Genomic DNA, 25547 nt, shown 5'->3' on the forward strand with positions numbered 1-25547 from the left:
CTCTGCAAACATGCCTAAGATTCACCCTGAGACTAAAGTCTTGATTATCAAGAGGCTGAAAACCAGATCCACTGCTGATGTGGCAGACACCTTCGAAGTGTCTCAGCGTCAAGTACAGAGGATAAAAAAAGACTTAAAGAGACTGGAGATGTTTTTGACAAGCCCAGGTCAGGCAGACCACGCAAGACAACTGCTCGAGAGGACCGTTTGTTGGCTCGAAAATCCAAGCCCAGCCTATTTTCCACTGCCGCAGAGCTCCATGAGACCTGGTCACCTGAAATCCCTGTGTCAACCAGAACAGTTTGTCGGATTCTGTCTCGAAATGGCCTCCATGGCCGAATCAGTGCCCAGAAACCAGCACTAAACAAAAGACAATTGAAAAACCGTGTGGCATTTGCCAAGGCCCACTGCCTGCTAAATGGATGGACACTGGAAAAGTGGCAGAAGGTGGATTTTTCAGATGAATCTTCTATTGAATTACACCACAGTCGCCGCAAATATTGCAGGAGACCTACTGGAGCCCGCATGGATCCAAGATTCACCCAGAAAACAGTAAAGTTTGGTGGTGGAAAAATCATGGTTTGGGGTTACATCCAGTATGGGGGTGTGCGAGAGATCTGCAGGATGGAAGGCAACATCAATAGTTTAAAATACCAAGAAGTCTTAGCTACCTCTTATATTCCCAACCATAAAAAAGGTCAAATTCTGCAGCAGGATGGTGCTCCATCGCATACTTCTATCTCCACATAAAAGTGGCCAATGCACCAAAAACAATGTTCAGAGCCCTTTAATAAATTACAAAAGCAAAAACTTAGTTTTAGTAAGGAATTTAAGACTGAAGCTGTATCAGAAAAGCTGTGAATTAGGCCGTAAGGTGAAGCACCTTTTCGTTTCATTCTGTTCCAGTACGTGGGGAACTACATTCTTTTCATTATAAAAAAATTAACAATTGGTATACAATTAAAAAAAGTTCTCCACATATAATCCTGCAATTATTTTTTTTCAAGTGTTTAAATCTGACAATAGTCCCATCCTCGCGTAATCGTTTTTTAATGGTGAGAGATGCGGCTTTGCGTCACGTGCTTTCCGCTAGACCAATAAGATGGCTTAACGTCTGAACAACATGTAAACATGGTCCAACATGGCAGCGCCCTTGTCTTCACTATCGAGTAGCGAAGAGGATAAAATTACGGTCAGACCTTCACCAAAAAGCAGTGAAATGGTTAATAAACAATGGTATATGCATCTCACGTCCATAAAGGAAGATGAAACGAAGGATTTTACTCGCAAACCGTGGGATACATTTAGAAACTGCATCAAACGGTGGCTTGGCCTGCAGGATGAGAGTCAGAAAATAGCAGAAACATACAAACAGTGTCTAAAACAGTGTCTGACTGTGTGCCCGAAGACGCTGGGTTTCACCTGCTACATGGGTATTATTTATATAAAACGCTTGGATGCAGCCGAGAAACGAGTTTCATGGCGCCCTGAATCAGGGGGTGATCATCACACAGACCACTCTGTGTCATTGGGAAATTATCTTTTGTCAACGTATTGACTATCAACCTGTTCGGGTCCTGTACTTCCTGTTTGGTGCATAATTTTCAAGTAAACGAACAAGTACATCACTGTGGCAGGCAAACGCCAGAATCTTTCACAAGCAGAGATGCTGTCAGCAGGTAAAAACAAAGCACGCGCAAGCACACGTTTTAGCTTTGAAGATATATCCTACCATATGCTGAGAACCATAACTAACTTTCAAATATATCCCTATTTACATTACATATATAGACTATTGCAGCATGGTCATGCCATTGGCCCTTGAACAATTCCTGATTGTTATCATACTATATCATAACTGCAACAAGTGGCAATTCAATCATATTTTCACGTTAAAACAGCTTTCATAATGTTATATAGAGGTCAAGTTGTAATTATATTAACAGTCAATGACTATCAAAGTACAGCATTGTTCACATTCAATTACATAGTGCTAATATTGTTTTGAAGTCATTCTTGCAAGATATTTCAGACTCAATATTCAACTTAGTGTGGTAAACAGTTTATGAGCAATTAAATGAACAAATGTGTGAATATCAAACCTACTTTACCTCAATTAATGTTATTCATCAATATGTGGACCTTTTTGGATTCTCGGAAGTTATGGAAATTAAAAATGTAAAACAGAAAATACATTACGACCATTGTTATTGTTTACATTCCTTAAAATGGTCTTTATTACGATGTTTATTGGACACTCAGATTGTTTTTGCATACATATACTGCCTGAGCAGTCAAAACTTGTTTATTTTCTTAATACATATTTATTTACAATTTCTGTTTTTTACAGGTCAGTTGCTTAAAGAAGCTGAGATAAAGGAAGACCCTAGCATTCTTGTGCATATTAAAGACAAAGACAGTAAATCAGGTTCTTGACAAAGTCTACTGGAACAGTTACACAGGCGTCAGAAGAACAGTGAGTTTTTTTTTTTTTCATTTTAACACAACTGAATATTTAATTAAAACAAATGCTAATTTTAAAAGCTAAACGTTAATCTACGTGGACCACTTGTTACAATAATTCAGCATAATAGAATATCTAGTCATTTGTGAGGGTAAAAGAATGTCGAAATAATTTGTCAAAGTATTTTCCTTCTGAAGAATAAAAACAAACTCAATTTGCTTGGTCAGTTGCTTTTAGTTTGTACATGTACACAATACATGCATTCCAAATATGGAAGCCGGTGTAATAGTTACAGAACATAAATAATATTCATGTTTTTATTAGAAATGAGCCAACCTACGATGTAGGCTACAAGATCTTCTCTGAGAGGGTCATCCACCATCGAATAATTGTAAACCAAGGGGTGTCGACAATGAAGAAGAATAATGCCAAGAAGAATATGGTAAAGAGCCATGAAGATCTTGACGCTTTAACTACTGGTAATTTAAGTTTCTTTTGCAGCTTTGGAATGAACATTTATGCAACCTTTTTTTCTCACACAATGAGTAATCATCATGTAATAAATAATAATATTCCTCTTTTTTATCATAATAAGCTGACAATGTTTTTTTTATATTTTGTATATGTGATCATCATTTCTTGTATTTTTATTATTTCAGGCAGGATAAATTAAAGTGGAGGCTGTCCCATGATTTCCCCCAGCTGGTGTTTCACTCTTCTAACCAGCGCAACATCAATGAATTGGTTTTTCTTGAGACCCTTTCTGCAGATTGGTTGAACCAATACCTCATCTGGTAGAAAGAATACCTCATCCATCAGGTACACAAACAACTGAGTCAACAGACGTAACTAGCCAAAGTATTGGTGAAAGCACAGCAAGTAGAATAGCTGGTACTGCAGAGAACACAAGGGCACTTCATAGTGTGGCATTGATACTAAAGAGAATTGTAGATGACTCTCCTTGTATGACATGTCCATGCTCACCCACGTCTGATGATTGAAATATTAGGGCAGCAAAATCTGTTGTGCCGTTTGATCTGTTTAACCTAATTTCATGGATTATTGGTGCAACTGAAGAACCAACACTAGCCCGTTGTGTTGATATTCCAGATGATTTATACCTGAAAGTGATCTCCATTTGCCACGACCATCGTTTATCTTGCATCTAAGAACCCGGAGGCAGACACCTAAATCATTGTTTCTGGGTGTAACTGTTTGATAAGAAAAGATCATATAGTGCTAGTCTTTAATCAAGCTATATATGCCAAAGCTTGTAATGACTGAATTAGGTGAGTTTCCTGGGCATTCTGGGGAAAAGGTTTGGAGATGCAGCACTGCAAGATATACTCATTTATTCAGAAGTTGTTGCTCTAGGATCTATCAATGGAGTGATGAATGGTCATCACTATAACCACAGCATGAGGACACACAAACATCTGTATGAGAGTCTGCAGCTCATCAGATTTTTCAGTTTCTTTGCCACCAGAAGACTGAAATGAGTGTTTGACTGTCATAAGTGAGATCACATGTGCATTCCCGAACAGGATAATGGATATTTTGTATGAAAATGAAAAAATTGTCAAAATGTGTTTAAAATGTAGCTTTTGTTATGGTTTTCGGTTTTTCTCTTAATGAATCAAACTCAGTCTGGAGGTTATGAATATCAGAAGAGTATACTTTATTGTCGACAACAAAGGAGATTTTTCAGGAGACCCCCAGTAGCATCTCTGCCTGAAAATTCTGTCTCACTGATGTTCTGGCCTGCTTATATACCCTTTTGCAGCTGTTTTTCACATTGTTCTACATTTGTCACACAAGATCCCACCTAGTTTTAACCCCTGACCCAAACCTGGTTACCATATATCTTATCCATCAATACTTGATTATTTCCACATGTGATGCTCTATTCTCATCCATTTCTTGTGACACCTTAGTTGTTTACTCAGGCCATCTCCCCTTTCTAACTTTACATAGTACCTTAATTCTTCTAATGGTATTTAAGTCTACAAGCAGATTATACACGTACAATTTGAATATATAGATTAACTTTACACTTTAAAGAGTATAAAATCCACTTCACTTTCAGGTTCTGATGATAGTGATAAGGAGAGTAGTGATGAGTAAAAATGATCTGTGTCACATGTTAGTTCAGTTTGAGCTGTAATAAAGTTTCTGTAAAATTTGTACATTTTTGGCGGTATTGAAAAATTTGTGCAGCAGACCAGCATTTCATGTCATTTCAGCCAACTTGGACCAAAATTGATCTTATTGTTAACTTTGTGATACCTTAGTGCTTACTGAACATTTTTGAAAAATAAAACATAACAAACATGTTTAAGTTCAAATATCTTCTTCAGTTTTATTAAGAGCCAATATGTGAAATTGAGGTGGGTTGTAAAAAATGCTTAATTTCATGGTCTTCAATTAAAATTGAGTAGATTAATGCACCAGTACCTGTCTCATATATGTAGCTACATGTACAAAAGTCAATTTGACACATATTGTGTGTTGCCAAAATGCATATTAATAAAGTCACAGGCCAAACTAGCAACATAAGATTTTAGTTTTTTGTAAATTCCTAATTATTCGCATTTATGCATCTTGACAAAAAACTGCAGTATTTTTTGTGGAGAACTTTTAACATAACATCCATAAGGATGCTGTCTATCCAGAAATGCATAAAAAAGTAGTGCCCAGATGTGGAAACCAAAACCACTTTTTCTAGGTTCACCTTATGGCCTATAATGCGAGATCCCACTGGATTTTATCATAGATATTTTTCATTTATGAGACTTTCAGGCAATATAATAATAATAATAATAATAATAAAAATAAATGAATAAACATAAGGCGGAGTAATTCTAGGATTTTTATTTTAGAGGGGATCAAATCTAATAAGGGTATAATAATAATAATAATAATAATAATAATAATATATTAGGTGGCATGGTGGCTTAGTGGTTATCACTGTCACCTCACAGAAGGTCGCTGGTTCAAGTCGTGGCTGGGCCAGATGGCATTTCTGTGTGGAGTTTTCCCATGTTCCTGTGGGTTTCCTCTGGGTGCTTTGGTTTAACCCCTCAGTCCAAACACATGCACTATAGGTGAATTGGTTAACCAAAATTGTCCGTAGTGTAAAGGTGTGTGTTAATGAAAGTGTATGGGTGTTTTCCAGTACTGGGTTGCGGCTGGAAGGGCACTTGCTGCATAAAACATGCTGGAACAGTTGGCAGTTCATTCTGCTGTGGAGACTCCTGATAAATAAGGGAATAAGCTAAAGGAAAATTCTATTAAATTCAATTCATCTTTATTTCCATAGCACTTTTACAATGTAGATTGTGTTACAATTAATGAATGAATAATAAATGAATAAACATAAGAGGAGATTCTACTAATATTTAGCGGGGCTCAACCCAAAAAAGGGTAATAATAATAACAATATTAATAATAACAAAAACAACAACAATAATAATATTAAAATCATCATAGATGAAATAAAAAATAACTAATAGGTTAGGTTGTAAATAAATTAATTGCATTATGGTAACATTGAGTATAGATTACTGAATAAGCAAATACAAGACCTGTTTACTGTGCTATCTACTGTAAATTTGACTATTTGCATTTCTATGCTCAACATTTTTGTTTCCACTTATAAGAAAAAGGAGAAAAAAGTGTCCACTTCTCTAATTCAAATTAAAATAAATAAAATCTTTTACTTTAAGGCTTTAAAATATTTCACAACTGGGTCATTAAAAACAATATTTAATACAAAGCTTGTGATGTTTCATGTCTGTTGTCGAATAATTTCTCAACATGACAGAACGCTACTGCCACACTGTAGATTTGAATTCAGAGATATATTATCATTTAAAACATGGTAGTTTCATAAAGTATGTGTTCATAGTTTAGCAACATGTGTTCATCATGTTTTTAGAAACAGTAAAATCACCAACACAACTCCAGACACAAAACTCAACACTTTTCAACAGACAACTGAGCAGACAAACACAACAAACAGAAATAAACAGTTTTTTTCCAACAGTTTTATTTTTTCTTCAGCAATTCAAATCTGTAAATAATAAAAGAGCACCCTTTTTTTCTCATTCACCAAAGGTTCCTCAGCTCTGCTCTGGAGATCGTCTTTTGTGTCAGTTTTCTTTACTCTCCTCCTCCTCCTCCTCTTCTTCTTCTTCATCTGCTCCTCCATTTTCGTACTCTCCTTTATCTCATCACTGTCACTTTTCTTTTTCCTCCTCCTCCTTCTCTTCTTCTTCTTCACTTCCTCCTCCTCCTTCTCAGCTTCCTTTGTCACACCAGAGTCCATTTTGTTTTCCCCCTCTGCCTCCTTCATCTCCACCTCCTCCTTTATATCTTGTGTACCAATTTTCCTTGGCCTTCTTCTCCTCCTCCTCTTCTTCTTCACTTCCTCCTCCTCCTTCTCAGCTTCCTTTCTCACCTCATTGTCCGTTTTCTCTTCCTCCTCTGCCTCTTTTATCCTCTCCTCCTCCGTCACTTTCATCTCCACCTCCTCCTTTATAGTGTCCTCTTGTGTACAACTTATCCTTGGCCTCCTCCTTCTCCTCCTCTTTTTCTTCACCTCCTCTTCCTTCTTTTCACCCTCATTTATTTCATCAACGTCCTTTTTGTTTTCCTCCTCCACCTTCACGTTCTCTTCCTCCACCTTTACGTTCTTGTCCTCCTCCACCTTCAAGTTTTCTTCTTCCTCCACCACCTCCATCTCATTTTCCTCCTCCACCATCACGTTCTCTTCCTCCACCACCTCCATCTCATTTTCCTCCTCCACCATCACGTTCTCTTCCTCCACCACCTCCATCTCATTTTCGTCCTCCACCATCAAGTTCTCTTCCTCCACCACCTCCATCTCATTTTCCTCCTCCACCATCACGTTCTCTTTCTCCACCACCATCATCTCCTTTTCCACCTCCACCTTCATCTTCTCTTTCCTTTTCTCCATAATGTCATTTTTCATGGTCACCTCTTCCTCCATCCTCCTCCTCCTCATTAATTCCTCAACAGTGATGTCATTTTCACAATCTGTTAAAGGAGAAACACATTGAACAAAGAGACCTTAAACTCCAGGTAAAATGAAGCTGAAGTTTATTTATATCATTATATCCACGCAGTAATAATCATTTACCTTCTGAGGATCTCAGACACCACATCTTGCACAATGACTGGAAAAAACGTGCAAGTCTGTTCTTTTTGTTCTTTTTGTTTTTCTTCATGTTCACCTCATCTGTTAAAAGAGAAATGATTGCACAGTCATTTCAGAAGAAATTAAAAATATATATTTGTAATTTAACTCTTCTGTAAAGTTTTGCAATAGACCATTTTGAGAAATGTAAACAATAACAATGGTCCTAATCTATTTCCTGATTTATATTTTTAATTTCTCTAACTTCCGGGAATCAAAAATGTCCACATATTAATTAATAATGTTAAAATTAACGTGAAGATATGATTGAATTGCCTGTTGTTACAGATATGAATTAGTATGATAACAAACAGGAAATGTTCATCGGCCAATGACATGCGCACATTGAAATGGCCTACTTTAACCATGTATTTTTGCATGGCATTGTATGATTATTTCAGGCCCGTAACCAGGAGGGGCCTGAAATAATAAAGCATTTTTAATTTCACTATTCATTTTCACTATTTATGATGTATGGTCCAGAATTTACCCTATACATAAGCTCAGTTGTCCTATTTTGACTGCTGTGCCATCATAAATAGTGAATATAAATAGTGAAAATAGAAAGGTTTTAAGACTGATGTGACTTCAGCTAGCAACTTTCCCCAATGCTAACAAATATTTTTCATGAGTCCAACATACAGTTGTGCAGAAAAAAAAACAATCTGAATCAATCTGAAGTCATCTTTCGCTACTGTATTGTTTTTAAGCCAACATTTCACAAATAACTTTGAATTATTTGAAAATTTTAAATCTTGGACCTTACTCTTGAAACAAAAAAGGACCAACAAAAAGGTTTGAAACATCAAAAGTGGACCATATTATAATTAATTTGAATACAAATTTGGCTATTGTTGTTGTGCATGAATTTTTACATTTATTTTTTGCAAGAGAGGCTAAAATGTAATTAATTGTTAAGCTTTACATTATTTCATTGTAATACCCAATTAAGGCAACTGAAACCATTTGAGTAAAAAACAAATTTATATGAGTACTGTGAACTTATTCCATTGAAGTTGAAGTGTTGAGGTATTTAATTGACTCATTATCTTTAACACTGAGATCAAAACTCTTCAAATGAGTAGAATTAACTTTCAGTAGATTTTGAACATTCGTACCACAATAACTTACCATTGGTGCCACTTGAGGATCTTGATTTGGGGAAAGAGAACTTCTCCATCTTGACCCTTGCTCCGTCTTCGACGCTCGGTTTGAGCTGGTATTGGTCAACCATTGATACGGGATTTTCGGCTTTCGCCATCAACCACTGAGATCTAATGACAGGGTATTTTATCGACAGTATTGTAGTTGAATCAAATCGTCGTTTAGCTGAGAATATTTGCAACAAACTACACCTCCTTAAAACCACTTCAACAAACCAACAAAAAAATTTTCAGTTTGCAAGTCTAATGTTCCATTTGGAACTACGTTTAGAACACATCCTCCGCGTCATCGGTCACCTCACGGCATGTTTACTTTTAAAGACAAATGTATGAAGATGAATGCAAATGACATAAAACATGTACTATTCAAATTAATAATCCATTTAAAACAGCTTTTGTCCTTTAGATTATTTATACAGCTAGGATATAAGCTGTTTTAAATGGATAATTTATTTAAGATATAATAATTTATTTAAGATATAACTGTAAACAAAGAAGCACAACAAATGAAACAAACGCACCTACACGACGGGCATGTATTGACTTAATTAACATAATATATTCATTTGAGGTATTCTGCTTATTTAATATGATCCATCCAGCAAGACATTTGCCATTACCACAATAAAAAAATAAGTGTCATAATAGTAAATACTTCAAACCATTATAGTAAGTGTATTACACTTTATTTACAACAGGTTGTTGATAAATGCTACTGCATGTTAACAAGCCTATAAAATACTTAAAGTACTATAAATTACTAAATTATTTTTATATGGGTTTGTAAAATCATATTGTTTACATGATTTATTTGAAATACTGCAATATGGAATGTTGATGGAACTTTTCATTTAAAATATTGCAATTATTTGTCACCTGACATCATCATGATTTAGCGATTATGCACTTTAATCTAGTTTTGAACACACAATTACTTTTCTAATCGTCTCAACTTACATCAATCTTCATTCATTCATTTTCCTTTGGATTAGTTCTTTTATTCATCAGGGGTTGCCACAGCGGAATAAACCGCCAACTATTCCAGTATATTTTACGCAGCAAATGCTCTTTTTATTGGGGGTTAAGCAGGCCCAACAGTCCTAAAATGCACCATTTCTACTTTTAATTTTTTATTTAATTAGGTGTGTTTTAATATCACTCGAATGTCTTATCTATGTTCTATCTTAATGCAATCTCTACATTTTAAATTAGCTTTCTTAAAATAAATTTACAACCAAGAATAATTACCCTAATTTGCCCAGTTAATCTAAGGAACCTTTTTAAGCCTTTAAATGTCACTTTAAACTGCATAGAAGTGTCTTGAAAAATATCTAGTAAACTATCATGTACTGTCATCATGGCAAAGATCAAATAAATCAGTCATTAAGAGATGAGATATTAAAACTATCATGTTTAGAAATGTGTTGAATAAATCTCTTCGTTAAACAGAAATTGGGGGAAAAAAGTATTGGGTGGGGGGTTGGGCTAAAGATTCTGACTTGAACTGTATTTATTTATTTGGATTAGATTGAATTCAACTGTATTGTCATTTAACATGGACATGGCAACAAAACAAGGGGGGGGGGGGGGGTCAAAAACCCCTCATGAATAAAGGGACTAAAAGAAAATGAATGAATGAATGAATGTTTAGTTTGGCCATAGCTTAACTGGTTAATAATTTTTTTTACAAATAAATATGTATTCAGGACACTTGGGTTGGGTATCTTACTCTTTTTGTAGTTTTATTATCGGGACATCAACTGTCATACCATTTGCTTTTCTTTCTGTGTCAAGGAACATCCTTCAGAAGACAAAAAGTACAAAATATATCTTTAAACTCATTAAAGGACAAACAAATGAGATTTGAAGAGACTCAGAGAAAAACTGTTGATGTTGATTGACTTTAACCAAACATTCAGATCAGTAGGATGAGGAAATTCTTCAGTTTAATGCTTACAGCAAAGCAAGTAGGTGAACTTTTAGATTTTTGTTGACCAGAGCTGTTTTCAGGAAACCATGACAAAGATTTGTTTAAACCTGATTACAAATAGACTGACAGCGAGTAAGAGGTTATGAATGAATGAAAACTCTCTCTCTCGCTTTTTCGAAGACAAACACACACAAACACAACTGCGTCAAGCCAAAATGCTGCAGAGTAGATCTAAACCGCTTTCCTATATTCTGTAACAGCTGTGAAATGGAGACAAAATAGTGGCAAAAGTACCTCAAAACTGCTCAACAATATTAACAAAAAGTAAATGTAGTGTTTGAGGTAATCTGAGAATTGTAGCTACCAGCTGATGATGGTTATGCTTCAAGTTTTGTGTCACACAGAATTGCTTAGCAAACAGGATATCTGAAATCATTTGTAAACAAGAGCGATGAATTCCTACAATATTACGTACAGGCGTGGGTCTGTTGTGTCACATTAGCTCCCTTTTACTCTCCCTGACTGAAACTCTTAGAGACCTGACAAAATAAGAATGAAAATTATGACAAAGTCAATCTATAAATAGGTTTGTAGTTGTGAGAAAGAACAAAAAACAGCAGAAGAATCCATCACACCAGTTCTCTTTCCTGTACCCCATCAGTCATGAGGCGTTCTTCATTAGTTTCTGTTGAAATCTATAACTCGTATTTAAGTTTAGAGTCAGTTTCCTCTTTCTCGTCCTCGTCTTGTTCTTCCTCTTCATCTTCTTCTTCCTTTTCCTCTTCTTTCTCTTCCTTCTTTGCCTCCTCCTTTCTTGACTTTTCCTCTTCATCATGTTTCTTTCTGTCTTCCTCTTCTTGGCTTTCCTTCATTTTCTTTTCAGCATCCTTAAACAACAATAGATGAATTACTACAATTAAACGGACAAATATTTATTGGGGCTAATAATAATAATAATAACAACAACAACAATAATAATAATAACAATAATAGGAAAAATGTGTACTTTTGTGGCTCCCCAAGTCTCAGTGCCGACCTCTTCTGCCAACTTGGGGTCGTTGGTAATTAGGAAGTTGTCGAAAATTGTGCCAGACTTCACCTAGTGGAATTAAAACAAAAGAGTCCATAATGAGTTATTAAATATCAGGAAAATTTTGTCATGTTTTGGATGTAAAGGAAAAAAACTGCTAATTTACCTGCCACAAGTCCAGTCCGATCACTCCGATGCTGTCGTATTTATAGATCTCGCTGTCAGCAGTGTATTCTGGGTTATCAATCTCAGGGTGCACCCATTTCCCCTTGTGAGCAGAATTGTCGATCTGGCGGGGTTTCCACTCAACCTTCAAGAGATTCACAATTTAATTTAGGAAATCAAACAGCAAAAAACCCAGTATTCACACAGATGAAAATAGGGCTGCACGATATTGGAAAAAAATAGACATATTGATATTTTATTTTTCTGCGATACACATTGCAATATTGAGCATAATTTCAATGGCTCTATGAATGACTTGAATGGCTCTATTTAGAAAGAATAGAATAGAAATAGAAAAGAGAAGAAGGCCAGTACATCTGCGTAAAATATAATAAACCATTCATAAGCATTGCTAAAAACAGTAGTAAAAAATAAAAGTAAACAGTCTAGGAGGTGTTCAGGCACATGAATTGAATGATCAAATGTAAAATAAACCTCTATACAGTTCATTAATCTTTCTACAAGTTACAAACATTATGAATTGTTATACTTGAATGCTTACACACTCACAGACCTTAAAAATATATGCAAATGTAAATTTGTAGAGTTACAATAAATCACGTTTATTTCCAACTGTGGCTCCTGGTCAGGTATAAACTGGACTCCACATTTCAGATCCTGCGATGTGTCTATTGCAAATGCTCACATTTCGATATTGATGCTGAAATGATATATTGTGCAGCCCTAGACAAAAACAAATTGTACAATATATTGAATTTGATGTGGAATGATGATTAACTGGATTGATTTTCTAAATGCATAATATTGATTTCATTGAGAATGAAGTTTCATTGAGAATGAGTTTTTTTAAACTCTTTTCTCCAATCAAGAATCCTCCTATCATTTGATTTACACAAACCCCACCTCTTTTTACCAAAATTAAACTGAAGCTCACATTCACATGTGCCTCCGATAAAACAATCAACAATGGATTAACAGAAACAAGATGCCACCTTATATTTTACTTCAATGTATTTACTCAAACAGTAAACTAAAGATCTGTCGCTACTTGTTATATCAAACTAAAACTGTAGACAAAAAAGGCTCTATAAAGTTTGCTCTACTTTTCTTTAAAATTACTTTTAAAATCGTTATAAAAATTAAAAACGCACATTGTTAATCTTTAGGAGAACAATTAATCTGTGCAGGTTAATTCACTGTTTCGCCTGATTCACACGAGACTTTAGCATCAATGCTTGACAGAGGGCGTGTCTGAAGTTGGGGCTGACACGATCATCATAGCAGCGTCAGCCAATAAAACTAGCCGGCAATCAACTGTCTGAGCTGGGGAAATTGTATGAAGCAATTTGATTGGCAGACGCTTTTATTGGTGATTAATAAGTTTAGAAAGTCTCAATTTCTGCAGCAAACAACACGGATTCACAATTCAGTTCAGCAACGTTTGACGTCACCCGTTCGAAGTAAATGTGAAGCGTTGATGCCCCGTGTGAATTGGGCATTTTGCTAATCTTCAATGCAAGTCAGAGCATTTGCTTCTGCACTTGTATTTTGAATTCAGTTTGACAACCACAATATTCCTAACCACACCCCTATGATGATAAACAAAAAGCAAGCCCCGCCTCCAGATCAATATTCTGTTTCAGTTGAAAGTACTTTAACACACTGAAATAAAAGCCTCAGCTTAAGACTGGAATTTATTTTGTAGTTTCCATCCCTTAATTTTTTCTAGACTCAATTTTAACAATATCAAATTTTCTAATGTTTTCAGATTGACCACACCACGAGCATCATGCACACACTTCAGTATCCGTGTCATAAACCAAAACGTGCCATTCATTTGCACAGAGAAGCAGAAAATGTAGATCTCAAACTTAAATAGTATCTAGTGGTTTGATACTATTTATAAATATTGATATACTGTGATTTGATTACGTGTACAGAATTACTTTTGACTTATTCATTCAAACAATTACCAAATTCCGCAACAATTATACAGCAAATTCAGATTTTAGATGTAGATTCTGCAGTTTCCGCATCACGGAAATCATAGGGCTGTATATAGAGAGGTCTGGGTTGTCAAAAGTATCCACTTCAGCACCAATCAATACTGAAATTTTAAAAACGTCCATTTCCAGATAACATTTGAACACTGTTGTGCTTGTTTTAAAGGGACAAATTTTAATTCTGTGATCATTTACTACCTTACCTACTCAAACACAAAAGAAGATATTTTGAAGTAAGCTAGAAACCTGTAACCATTGACTTCAATATTTTTTCCTACAGAAGGAAAAACCTCAAAGCCGTTGAACCAATTGAGGGTGAGTAAATAGTGAGTATATTTTCATTTTTGGGGGAACTACCTCTTTAAACATTGCTTATAGGCCAGATTCACTTGTATAGGCTGTTATATGTGTATAGTTAAGTATCTTATAGTACATGTTAGTTATGCATAGTTTTTGTGTTTGCATTTATGATTCATTTATGAGGACCGTTGTCCTGCAAAACACAACATTTCGTTTCTCTGTATGTCCACACATGTATCGGAATGACAATAAAGACTTTAAACTTGACTTCAAGAGCAAACACAGATACACAGACACTAGAGCATTTGAAATCAGATCAGCTGATAGACGTAGCTTTCAAACATTCAAGTGTGTCTTAAGTATCTGTGTTTGCGCTTTATTGAGCAATGAACTCTATGGCCACTCAGATGCATTTAAGATCTAACTCAACAGTGCTAAAATGAAAAAAACCTTACCAACCGGTATTGAAAAGAGCCATAATAAAAGAAATAAGAGTACTTTGTAAATTCTGCTATAATTTATTTGCAAAAAAACTTTAATAATTTTTCTTTTAGACTCTTCTCAGATATTATTAACTAACTAGAATAATTAGAATTTGTCAGTGCAACAATTTCATCTGTTACAATAACAATTCATTTGTAATTGTGTAAAATGAAAACCATCTGGACCAGTAGACCAACTAGCTTTAAAAACAACAACAACAACAACAACAAAAAACAGGTTGTGGAACCTGAAGCCCAGCTAAAACCAGCTTGACCAGACAAGGAGATCAGATAAAGCCAGCCATGCCAGGCAGGGAGACCAGCTAAAACCAGCTTGACCAGGCTGGGAGACCAACTAAAACCAGCTTAAACCAGCCTGGTTAGACAGAGAAACCACCTTGACCAGGTGGGTAGACCAGCTTAAACCAGCTTAACCAGGCTGGGAGACCAGCTAAAACCAGGTTGACCAGGCTGGGAGACCAGCTTGATCAGCCTGGCCAGGCTGGGAGACCAGCTAAAACCAGCCTGGTCAAACTGAGAGACCAGCTTGACCAGCCTTGCCAGGCTGGGAGACCAGCTAAAACCAGCTTGACCAGGCTGGAAGAACAGCTAAAACCAGTCTTGTCAAACTGAGAGACCAGCTTGACCAGCCTGGCCAGGCTGGGAGACCAGCTAAAACCAGCTTGACCAGGCTGGAAGACCAGCTAAAACCAGCCTGGTCAAACTGAGAGACCAGCTTGACCAGCCTGGCCAGGCTGGGGGACCAGCTAAAACCAGCCTGGCCAGGCTGGGAGACCAGCTAAAACCAGCTACTTCCAGCTAAAACCAGCTAAGACCAGCCAACCAGCTTAGGCTGGTTTTAGCTTTTTTTCCGCAGGGTCGCTTGCTTTCTTTTTCTCGTCGGCAGTCACTTCAGGACAGGTTGCAAAAAGTTCATAGAGGACCAGGGTGAGAGAGAAAACTTTATTATGAAAGGTTTTGTGTAGGCTATGTTAAACAAGCATAGAAAAATAGTCATTGGTTGTAGGCATGTACGATGGATGACTATAATGTTTATATTTTTAGGCTATACTTTATAACCGATTGTGTAAAATATTGAATTAAATATTTACAGCTGCAGGTCCTATCGATTTTCTAACAAATGTAATACTCCTATAATGTAGTTAAAGCTTAGATCAATATCAAGATTTTATTCTTTTTTTGCCGCCTGTAAAATAATTTTAATAAGCACTCAAGCGCATTTGCCGGGTGCTGGAAATCTTTGAAAATGTTTTCATTTTAATGTAGGCTATAGCCTATTTTCAAGCTTTGAAAGTGCTTAGATTTTGGATAAAGGGCTTGGAAAATGAATTGTGTCGCTTTGATAATTTATCTTTATAAATAGCTATTTAATTAATAAAATAAAAAACATATTTATGCTCTGCATTAAATGAAAACTCCACTGTTGTCTGACCCGCGGCGTGCGCATTTTGAGCAGTGGGAAAAGACCAAATGCATGGAGGTTATTGATTATGCGCCCTGCGCGCCTCACGTTTTGTCATTGCGCGCTTGTGCGCTCCAGAGGAAAAGCATGTTACCTCAGTGGCGTCTTTCATTCTTCAATCAAATTAAAGCAGAGGCGGGGTTTTCTTGGAGGTGACAGCAGTGTGTTGTCAAGATGACTACGGCGAACTTTTTAATGACGGAGTAGAGAATTGTGGTCGCTGTTTTAAGTCATCCAAAGTTGTATGACTTTACAAATCTTGAATTTCATAATGTTATTTAAAAAATTCAATTATGAAAACGTTGACAGCAACACTCACGCACAATAGACCAGCTGATTCAGTTGTTACCTATAGTGACACTGACATTCAAAAGAGCACCGCGCTCCTTTTTTTCTTGTCAACATAAAATGCATTGCCGTGTGCCTCACGTCTCTGGAATGAAAAAGCGCGTTCGTTGTGATCGGCTTCTATGAGCAACACATATTTGTTAACTCGCAGGACAAGTAACACATGCAAACACACGTGCTTACAGATGTTTTTTGCCAAAGAAGCAAAATGAAAGAAGGATATTCTGGCCACAGTTTGACACAGGAGTTGATGAACCAGCGCTGATCCTTGTCGTCTGTGCTGCCTGGAGCCACGTCATAAACTTAACTAGCCATATTCATGATTTAGTGCAGACTACAATCAACATATATTCAAACACAGAATACAAAAAACACAATCTTGGATTTTTTCAATATCTGGCAGCTTTAATAGAGACTGCTAGCCTGTCCTGAGGAAATACGACACAGTGGCGTTACTTGTAACAGGGTGTTACAACATTGTGTACATTAATAAACCTAACTAAAAACAAAATTTATTTTAATGATGAGTGTTATTTAAAGAACTTTTTTGTACAAAAATGATAATCAAAAATATTATTTATATAATTTATTTTAATGAACCAGCTAATATTGCAAATAAATCCTTTCTAGAGTCTTAAATAGACAAACTTGTGCTATGTATGATATATATGTAGAGTTAAGTACTAAGAAAATATACTGTATAAACTAAACTAATTTAAATGGATTGTGTAAAATCTGACTTTCCAGCAAGTGTTATAACTAACTCTCTTTTTTTTACACTATGGGGTAAATAGTAACATTTTTATTCTTTGCACCTTTGGCGCTACTGCATGAAAGGTCCCGGTGTTGACTTCATGGACAAATCTGACTGACTCCCCTCCCATAGAAAAACCTGTCCTGATAAAACTACAATCAAATCATTTGACAAAATTACTCTATATTGCAAGATATGACATCAGCATAAATTTGGTCTATATGTGACCTTTTAAACTCTATTTTTATTATTTAAAATCAATTTGCACCATGTGTGAAAAGAATTGTGTACTTTAATGTTATTGTATAAGAAATGTGAGAGAAATTATTTTTCTGTGAATGTTTTTATTTCAACCCCATTACTTTGCTCATTATTTGCCCCAAACCAAAAAGTGTTACTTTAAAATTATACCCTGCTCCTGCTCTCCTCTAAGTCGCTTTGGATAAAAGCATCTTTAAGATGCATAAAATGTCAATTTAAACACTTAGGACTCTACCTGGGATGCCCGTTCCCACTTGCGAACTGTCCACAATCACGTTATCTGGATCGACATTAAAAATGTTTGAATCCTGTCCTGATGCTTGAACTCCATGATCTATAGCCATACTTTGACTCTGGTCGGTCAATAAACTTCCATCACTGTAACAGCAGATGAACCTCAACATGGTAAACCCAAATATCAGCAAAAGGAGAGCACGCACAGCAGACATCTGAAACAGACCAAAATCACAAGAACAAGCACAGTGATCAAATACAGATGAAAATAAAAACAATTTAAGTTAACAAAGTATCTTAAGACATATGGATGTCAGTGGTAATAGGTAGGCCTATATGAAAGTACCTGCTTTACCGCGTTGCTGATAAAAGATAGGAGAAGAAAGGTAAAAAAAACTTACTTATTGTCAGTCATCGCATCAGTGTTGTATAATTTACTGTTCTGCTCAACCAGCAGCCAGACTCTGTTGAGCCTTTCTGTCATACTGTCACATTAACAGCGATCTGTACCTGGAAGATCGCTGGCATACTGCACCCACGTCATTCACGAACTACATATCCCAGCATGCTTTTGCACAAACCGGTCACCATTTACCAATAATCACACAGCTGAATATCGTCATCATGAATTGTTTGGACTATTTATACACCTTGCACAGATCAGTTAATGCGGAGTTTTGTTTGTCAGTACCTGTATTGTTTCAGTGAGTGTCATCCCGTTCAGTTTTTCTAGTTACACTGTAAAAAATGTCCAGATTTTCACAACAAATTACTGTAATCTTTCACAGTAAATTACATTAGTATCGCTTCACAGTATTTAATTGTAAAAATTCACAGTAATATGTTGTATTCATAATTTTATTGTGAAATTAAGGCAGGTAGCATGATTACAGCAAATTACTGTAAAAAGGGCCTTATCTTTTGCATGTTATATAAATTCAAACTTTTTATTCAACATAGAAATTAATACAAATTAATTAATTAACAATTCATTAATTTATGCAAGTATTGGCACTTTTTGAATATTTAGAAATAACAGAATATTATTGCAGTCCCAAAAACAATTTGGTTACCAACATCTTTTTGGTTGTAGCTACTGCACCTTTATTTAATTTTATAAGGTTAACATGGAAATATAAAATAATATTTATTGAACATAAATTTGTGCTTAGCTAAAACATAATAAGCTGGAATCAAACGTAATTAATTAATGAAACCAAAGACTGGTAAACAGTCAAAATTATTTCAATGTCAGGGTAAATGTCTGCTTTAGACGGATTCATGAGTATTGGGCACCTGTCATTGTCTGGATGTCACTAATCTTAAAATAAATAAAAAAAAAACATTTTAAAATATGCAATATCTGTATAAATAAACCACAGATTAGATTTTAACGACTGCATTTTCGCATGAAAAATGGTTAAAACTTCATTTCCTGACGTATATAGATCCATCGAAGCCGGGGCAAATGGCACAATGTCTAGCCTGAAGACAGGCGCCTCTCGCCGGATACATGAGTAATTAGCGCCGTCAACGCCTGGAAGTCATCGGCAAAACACACTTAAAATTACACACAATCTTTTCAAACAAACCACCGATTTGAGTTTTAAAGAACTACATTCTCGCATGAAAAACTGTTAAAACATCATTTCATGACCTATTAAAAGCAATATTTATAATATTATGTGCCCTTTCTCATCCACCATTACATCTTGCTGCAGCTTGGTGCGAAATGAATGCTGGGAGAAAAAAATAATAATTCTCAAAACACTCCAAACGAATTATATTTTTATTGTTAAAGTCAGAGGTATGTAATATTATGAATAGGCAAAGAAAAAAAACTTACTATATTGTAATCAATATATCACCTTCACACTGCTTCGGTTCAGAACTCGCGTGACATTGAATCAGATTCAGTTATTTTATTAGGCGTGTTCATAAGCTGATACTCATCAACATGCAAGTCGTCTACAACTAGTGTATAAATTGCGTGTTACCGAGCAATATGACGGAATATCAATGAATTATATGTTTGCGTCTTACAATATTATACAAAAAGGAATCGGTTTTAGGCAAATTCGACTCTTTACTGTTGACTTAAAGGAGCCGATTCATAGAACTGAGCTGACTCGCCCGCGCAAACAGCACCGTCACCACCACAGGCATCGCCTGCGTTTGAACTGTTGTCTCTTCATCCAACGGATTAATCTGCGGTAAGTGTTAAATATGTGACTTTTGTTCGTTAAATGATTGTTGTATATATATTTCTGCATAGTACATGTCATTTACTTTAGTTGTAGGTCCCACGTAACGTTAACGTTAGTTAGCAAAGGGTCTGAGCGCGCCTCTTTTTAAACAAGAAATTAACCGACGCCAGACGGTGATTGTAGTGTTTTCTGAGGTATTCGATAGCATTACGCTAGTTGAAAGGTAATTTTCTTTAATTACTTCGTGTTTAACTGTATTCTCTATTTCAGTACACGACTGAAGTAAAGGTGAAGTGACTAGAAAGGTAAGGTAAGCTCTGGTAAGTATGTTAACGTTACGACCATCATTATGGCTAACGTTAATTTTGTTCACTGTTTGTTAACGTTAAATAAGCTAAACTCATTATGAAACAAGTCTTAACTGTTTTATTAAATGGAGCTGATAATACAATTCAGTTATATTCTTTTAAACTAACACTAACAAAGTACATATTAATTGTCTAAGTTATTTCTCTCAGGTAATATTAATGCTTTGCTAACATTTACTAATGGGAACTTATTGTATATTGTCACTAACTGTACATTTTGTTTTTGGTGTTCAGGTGTACCTGAGAGTCCTGAGTGTTACTGTATAACTGTTAGCTGAAGTGTGAGGTGAGTGTACATATACATGATACATACATGATGTATCATGTGTACATACATACATACATGATACATACATAATGATTGTAATAATAATAATAATAATATAAAAATAATCATAGATAAATTTTTTAAAAATAACTAAAAGTTTAGGTTGTAAATAAATTAATTCCACTATGGTAACATAGAGTATTGATTACTGAATAAGCAAATACAAGACCTGTTTCCTGTGCTATCTACTGTAAATTTGACTATTTGCATTTCTATGCTCAACATTTTTGTTTCCACTTATAAGAAAAAGGAGAAAAAAGTGGCCCCTTCTCTAATTCAAATAAAATAAATTAAATCTTTTACTTTAAGGCTTTAAAATATTTCACAACTGGGTCATTAAAAACAATATTTAATACAAAGCTTGTGATGTTTCATGTTTATGTTGTTGAATAATTTCTCAACATGACAGAACGCTACTGCCACACTGTAGATTTGAATTCAGAGATATATTATCAATTAAAACAGCAACATTGTAATTTCATATAGTATATGTGTTAAACTGTTCATAGTTTAGCAACATGTGTTCATCATGTTTTTTTAGAAACAATAGAATCACCAACACAACTCCAGACACAAAACTCAACACTTTTCAACAGAGCAGCTAAGCAGACAAACACAACAAACTGAAATAAGCAGTTTTTTTTTTCAACAGTTCTATTTTTTTTATTTTTAATTTTTTAAATTACTTATTTATTGCAGAACAAAGCCAGCATACATAGCTAGCAACAACTATATACAAGCCAGGGTTTGCATTAAATAAAAATACATAAAGAAATTACAAATAATAATAATAGTAAAATAAAGACAATAAAATAATAAATGAATAACAATACACAGAAAAAGAAAAGCTTTGGGGTGAGATTTAACTAGTTATTATATAAGAAATTTTCTCAATAAAATCGAACTATGCTTTGATTGTATGGGGTTTAGCTTTGTTAATTCTTGCAGTGGAACGTTCTAACATTGCAATATTTTTTAGTTCAATAAGCCACATTTTATTCGCTGGGAATGAGGGTTCATGCCCTATTTTAAATATAACTTTCTTGGCTGCAGTTAGTGCAGTATGAAATATCCTGCGTTGGGAAGTGTTTAGGTTTAGATCATAATCATTATTCAATAAACAGATATTAGGTATTTGGGAATGAACATCTCACACTTCTGAAGTAGTTTGAAATACCTTATCCCAAAATGTACTGATAAGTGGACATTCAAAAAACATATGCATATATGTCCCCACAGAGTTTGAATTACACAATGTACAAAAAGGGGTAGGTAACCGTTCCATGCGGTGAAGCACATATGGAGTTGCATAAGCCTTGTGGATCAGTTTATAGTGTATGAGTTGATGGGCAGGATTCTTAGACATCACCTGGATACTTTCCCATATCCAGTCCCAGTTCAGTTGTTAAGAGGACAGTTCCTTTTCCTATATTGTGATGATGGGGAGTGCAACAGAGTCATAGTTAGGCAGTTTGTTGTAAATGCATGAGATTGATCCACGTGACTGAGAGAAATTCACACAGTCCCGCAATGGATGATTGTCCAAATTACAGTTCCACGGAACTCCATAAGCACGCATTGCACTTCTCAGCCTTAAATACAGAAAGTAGGAATGTCCGGGGAGATTGTAACCTTCTTTCAAATCCTGGAAAGACCTCAAGCCCTGGTTGTCGAAGATATCGCCCAACACAGAAATACCTTGATCTGACCACAGCTTAAATATCAAGAGCTTTCCCCCAAATTGTAAATGATAATTGTTCCAAATTGGAGATTCTTTTGTAAATTTTTTGGCGCATCCAGTGAATTTGCAAACATCATACCATATTTTAAGTTAGTCCACTACTATTCTATTATCAATTTTTTTTACTTTCTTAGGTAATCCCGTAAATAACAAATCTTGTAGTCGGTGTGGATGCACAGCAGATGATTCAATGTTACGCCAAGCAATATCAGAATCTACTTTCAACCAAGTCTTAAGACTGCGCAGTTGACATGCCCAGAAATATAGTTGAATGTTAGGAAATGCCAACCCCCCTTTAGCAGGTGTTTTCTGTAATGTTTTAAGTTTAATTCGAGGACGTTTGTTGTTCCAAATAAATTTAGTTATAATGGAATTTATTTCTTTAAAAAACGTCTTATTTGGAGAAAGAGGAATCATGTTAAATAAAAATAAAAGTCTAGGTAGAACATTCATTTTGATAATTGCAATCCTACCTTGCAGAGAGAGTAATTGTACGCCCCATCTCTCTAGGTCCCGTCTGATATTGTTGAATAAGGAACTATAGTTTTGTTTGACCATCACCTGAAGTGAAGGAAGAATCTGAATTCCTAAATATGTGAATGCGTTATTAACTGGAATTGAAGCGGGCACTGACGTGATATCACATCTCCCCGACAGTGGCATTAGTACAGATTTCTCCCAGTTAATCTTATACCCACTCACTTTTTTTAAATCATTAAATATTTTAAGACATTGAATAATAGAGGTAGAAGTATCTGACATATATAGTAGAATATCATCAGCAAACAGAGAGATGTGATGTTTAGAATTATCTATAATGATAGGGGCGATTACATGAACCTGACGAATTGCCCGGGCCAAAGGCTCTAACGAAAGGGCAAACAACAATGGTGACAATGGGCAGCCCTGTCTTGTGTCTCTACCCAGCAGAAAAGCACTTGAGCAGCTCAAGCCTGTTGACACCCATGCAGCTGAATTACGATACAGAGTTTGTACCATATGTATAAAATATGGACCAAAGCCCAGACACTTCAAAACTGACCAGAGATATATCCATTCGACCCGGTCAAAGGCTTTCTCTGCATCTAGCGAGAGAATAGCACTTTGATCATCAGTAAGTTTGGACTTGTCTATGATATTTAAAAGTCGTCTGACTTTATCCATAGCAGAGCGACCCTTAAGAAAGCCTGTCTGGTCATGGGAAATTATAGAACCGGCAATTTGATCTAAACGGCGGGCTAGAACTTTTGCGTAAACCTTAGTGTCTGTACAGATAAGTGAAATCGGCCTGTAACTAGAGCAGCTAAAAGGGTCCTTCCCTTTTTTTTTTAAATCAGGGAGATAAGGGCAGTATTCTGATCTCTGTAAAAACAACCTGTATCTATTGCAAAATTTAAGGAATTTAGAAGGAGTGGTCCTAGCAAGTCCCATATCACCAAATACAACTCTGGGGGTAGACCATCTAGGCCCGGGGCCTTTTCTTTATTCATTGACTCTAGAGCTTCTTTTACTTCACTTAATGTAATTAAAGAGTCTAAAAATTTCTGTTGCTCGTCACTTAGGCAAGGGAGATTTAGCTTTGATATAAATTCAATTGTTTGTTGATCCTCTACCCCCACCTTGGAACTGTAAAGATGCTCATAGAAGTTCTTGAATGTAGCATTCACCTTGTCCGAAGCAGTATGCATACTATCCTTAATGGCTGTTATTGATGACATTGCCTCATTATGTTTCAGCCTTAAAGCTAATAATTTAGTGGGTCGTTCTGCATTAAAATAATCATTTTGTTTGGTGCGATGACTCAAAAATTCTGCCTTTCTTAATAAAATTGCCTTGCGATCAGATTTTAAATTTCTTTCTTCTGTTCTGAAAAAGTTTCCTTTAAGTCTCTCTCTATTATTTCAATTTGTTTTCTAAATTATTTAATTTTTTAGTTTTAGCTCTATGTTCATAAGAGGCAAATGATATACAGTTCCCTCTCAGAAAACACTTGGTTGTTTCCCATAAAATCTGTGGATTAACCGCTGAACTGGAGTTTTCTGAAAGAAACATGGTCAGATTATCTCGTAACTGTTTAATAAAATCATCTTTCAGTAGCAGAGTTGTGTTAAAGCGCCACCTTTTTGTCCTTTGAAATCCTGTAGGGGGTGACAAATTACAAATTACTGCCGAATGGTCTGAAATGAGCATAGGGATAATACCTTTGTTATTTACACTCTGAATTAAATATTTTGATATAAGAATATAATCTATTCTTGTAAATGTCTTGTGTCGGGAAGAATAAAAGGTATAGTCTCTACAATTTTCATTCTGAAGCCTCCAGATATCACACAAGTCATTATCCAAAATAAGCTCATTCAATGCCCGGGAAGCCTGGTCACTGTGTACAGAGGACGGTGCGGAGAGAGACTTATCAATAGAGGGATTGACAACTGCATTAGCATCCATACCCACTACCAGATTGTAGTCACCAAAGCTAAGAAGGAGCTTGGTAAGCGAAGGAAAAAAATCTGTGTCAAATTTATTTGGGGCATAGACTGAAACAAAAGCTATTTTTAAACTATTCCACGATCCCAAAACATGTGATCCACCCATGATCATCACTCCCTGATTTCTCTAATATAAATGGGAATCTTCTATTTTGAAGTATTAGCACTCCTCTTGAAGCGCTAGTGTAAGATGAAGCGGCTATAATTTTAAAATGTCTATTTTGACAACGAGTAACATCTGAGGCCCTGAAGTGGGATTCTTGTATGAGAGCTATATCCGCTCTCTTACGATGTAAATAATCCAGGCATTTTGCTCTCTTTACCGGTGAATTCAAGCCATTGACATTCCACGATATCACGTTGATATCATTCATAACAGAACGCATAGATTAAACACTTAACAGATAAAGTGATCATTCTAAACCCATAAATAGCACACATGTAATCAAGAATGTCACCCCAGAGAACCATCAAATTAAATATATAATAAGAAAAAGCAAAACCTATTAACAACAACGAAATGTTTGAATTAAATAAAAACAAAATATAAATGGCAGC

General features: G+C 35.6%; 3 protein-coding genes and 1 long non-coding RNA gene across 8 annotated transcripts in view; 1 reads left to right on the plus strand and 3 right to left on the minus strand.

Annotated features, from left to right (window-relative positions):
* Positions 1 to 1120: 1120 nt before the first annotated feature.
* On the plus strand, positions 1121 to 20978 carry LOC141375604 (uncharacterized). Of its 5 annotated transcripts, none has more exons than XR_012384190.1 (7): positions 1121 to 1679; positions 2351 to 2476; positions 2789 to 2943; positions 3124 to 3283; positions 14275 to 14309; positions 20334 to 20383; positions 20666 to 20978. It is a non-coding gene; the product is annotated as an uncharacterized lncRNA (long non-coding RNA). The 5 variants fall into 5 exon arrangements; XR_012384191.1 differs by having other exon boundaries at positions 20334 to 20368; positions 20666 to 20752; XR_012384192.1 differs by having other exon boundaries at positions 20334 to 20373; positions 20666 to 20680.
* Positions 6526 to 9168, minus strand: LOC141375599 (uncharacterized). The gene is made up of 3 exons (XM_073910170.1): positions 8814 to 9168; positions 7626 to 7724; positions 6526 to 7522 (listed from the first exon to the last, which is right to left on the minus strand). Exons 1-3 carry the CDS (start codon positions 8941 to 8943, stop codon positions 6531 to 6533), a joined length of 1221 nt encoding a protein of 406 aa, XP_073766271.1. The 5' UTR covers positions 8944 to 9168; the 3' UTR covers positions 6526 to 6530.
* LOC101883687 (calreticulin-like) lies at positions 10788 to 14027 on the minus strand. Its single transcript, XM_073910879.1, has 4 exons — positions 13986 to 14027; positions 11972 to 12115; positions 11782 to 11874; positions 10788 to 11662 (listed from the first exon to the last, which is right to left on the minus strand). Exons 1-4 carry the CDS (start codon positions 14025 to 14027, stop codon positions 11471 to 11473), a joined length of 471 nt encoding a protein of 156 aa, XP_073766980.1. The 3' UTR covers positions 10788 to 11470.
* Positions 13986 to 25547, minus strand: part of calr (calreticulin) — a 39604-nt gene continuing 28042 nt past the window's right edge. Inside the window, exon 7 of the mRNA XM_073909134.1 lies at positions 13986 to 14714. The gene's annotated coding sequence lies outside the window, so the exon portion shown is untranslated. The remainder of the gene's footprint in view (positions 14715 to 25547) is intronic.

This window comes from Danio rerio, chromosome 8 (assembly GCF_049306965.1).
Source record: "Danio rerio strain Tuebingen ecotype United States chromosome 8, GRCz12tu, whole genome shotgun sequence".
Lineage (NCBI taxonomy): Eukaryota > Metazoa > Chordata > Actinopteri > Cypriniformes > Danionidae > Danio > Danio rerio.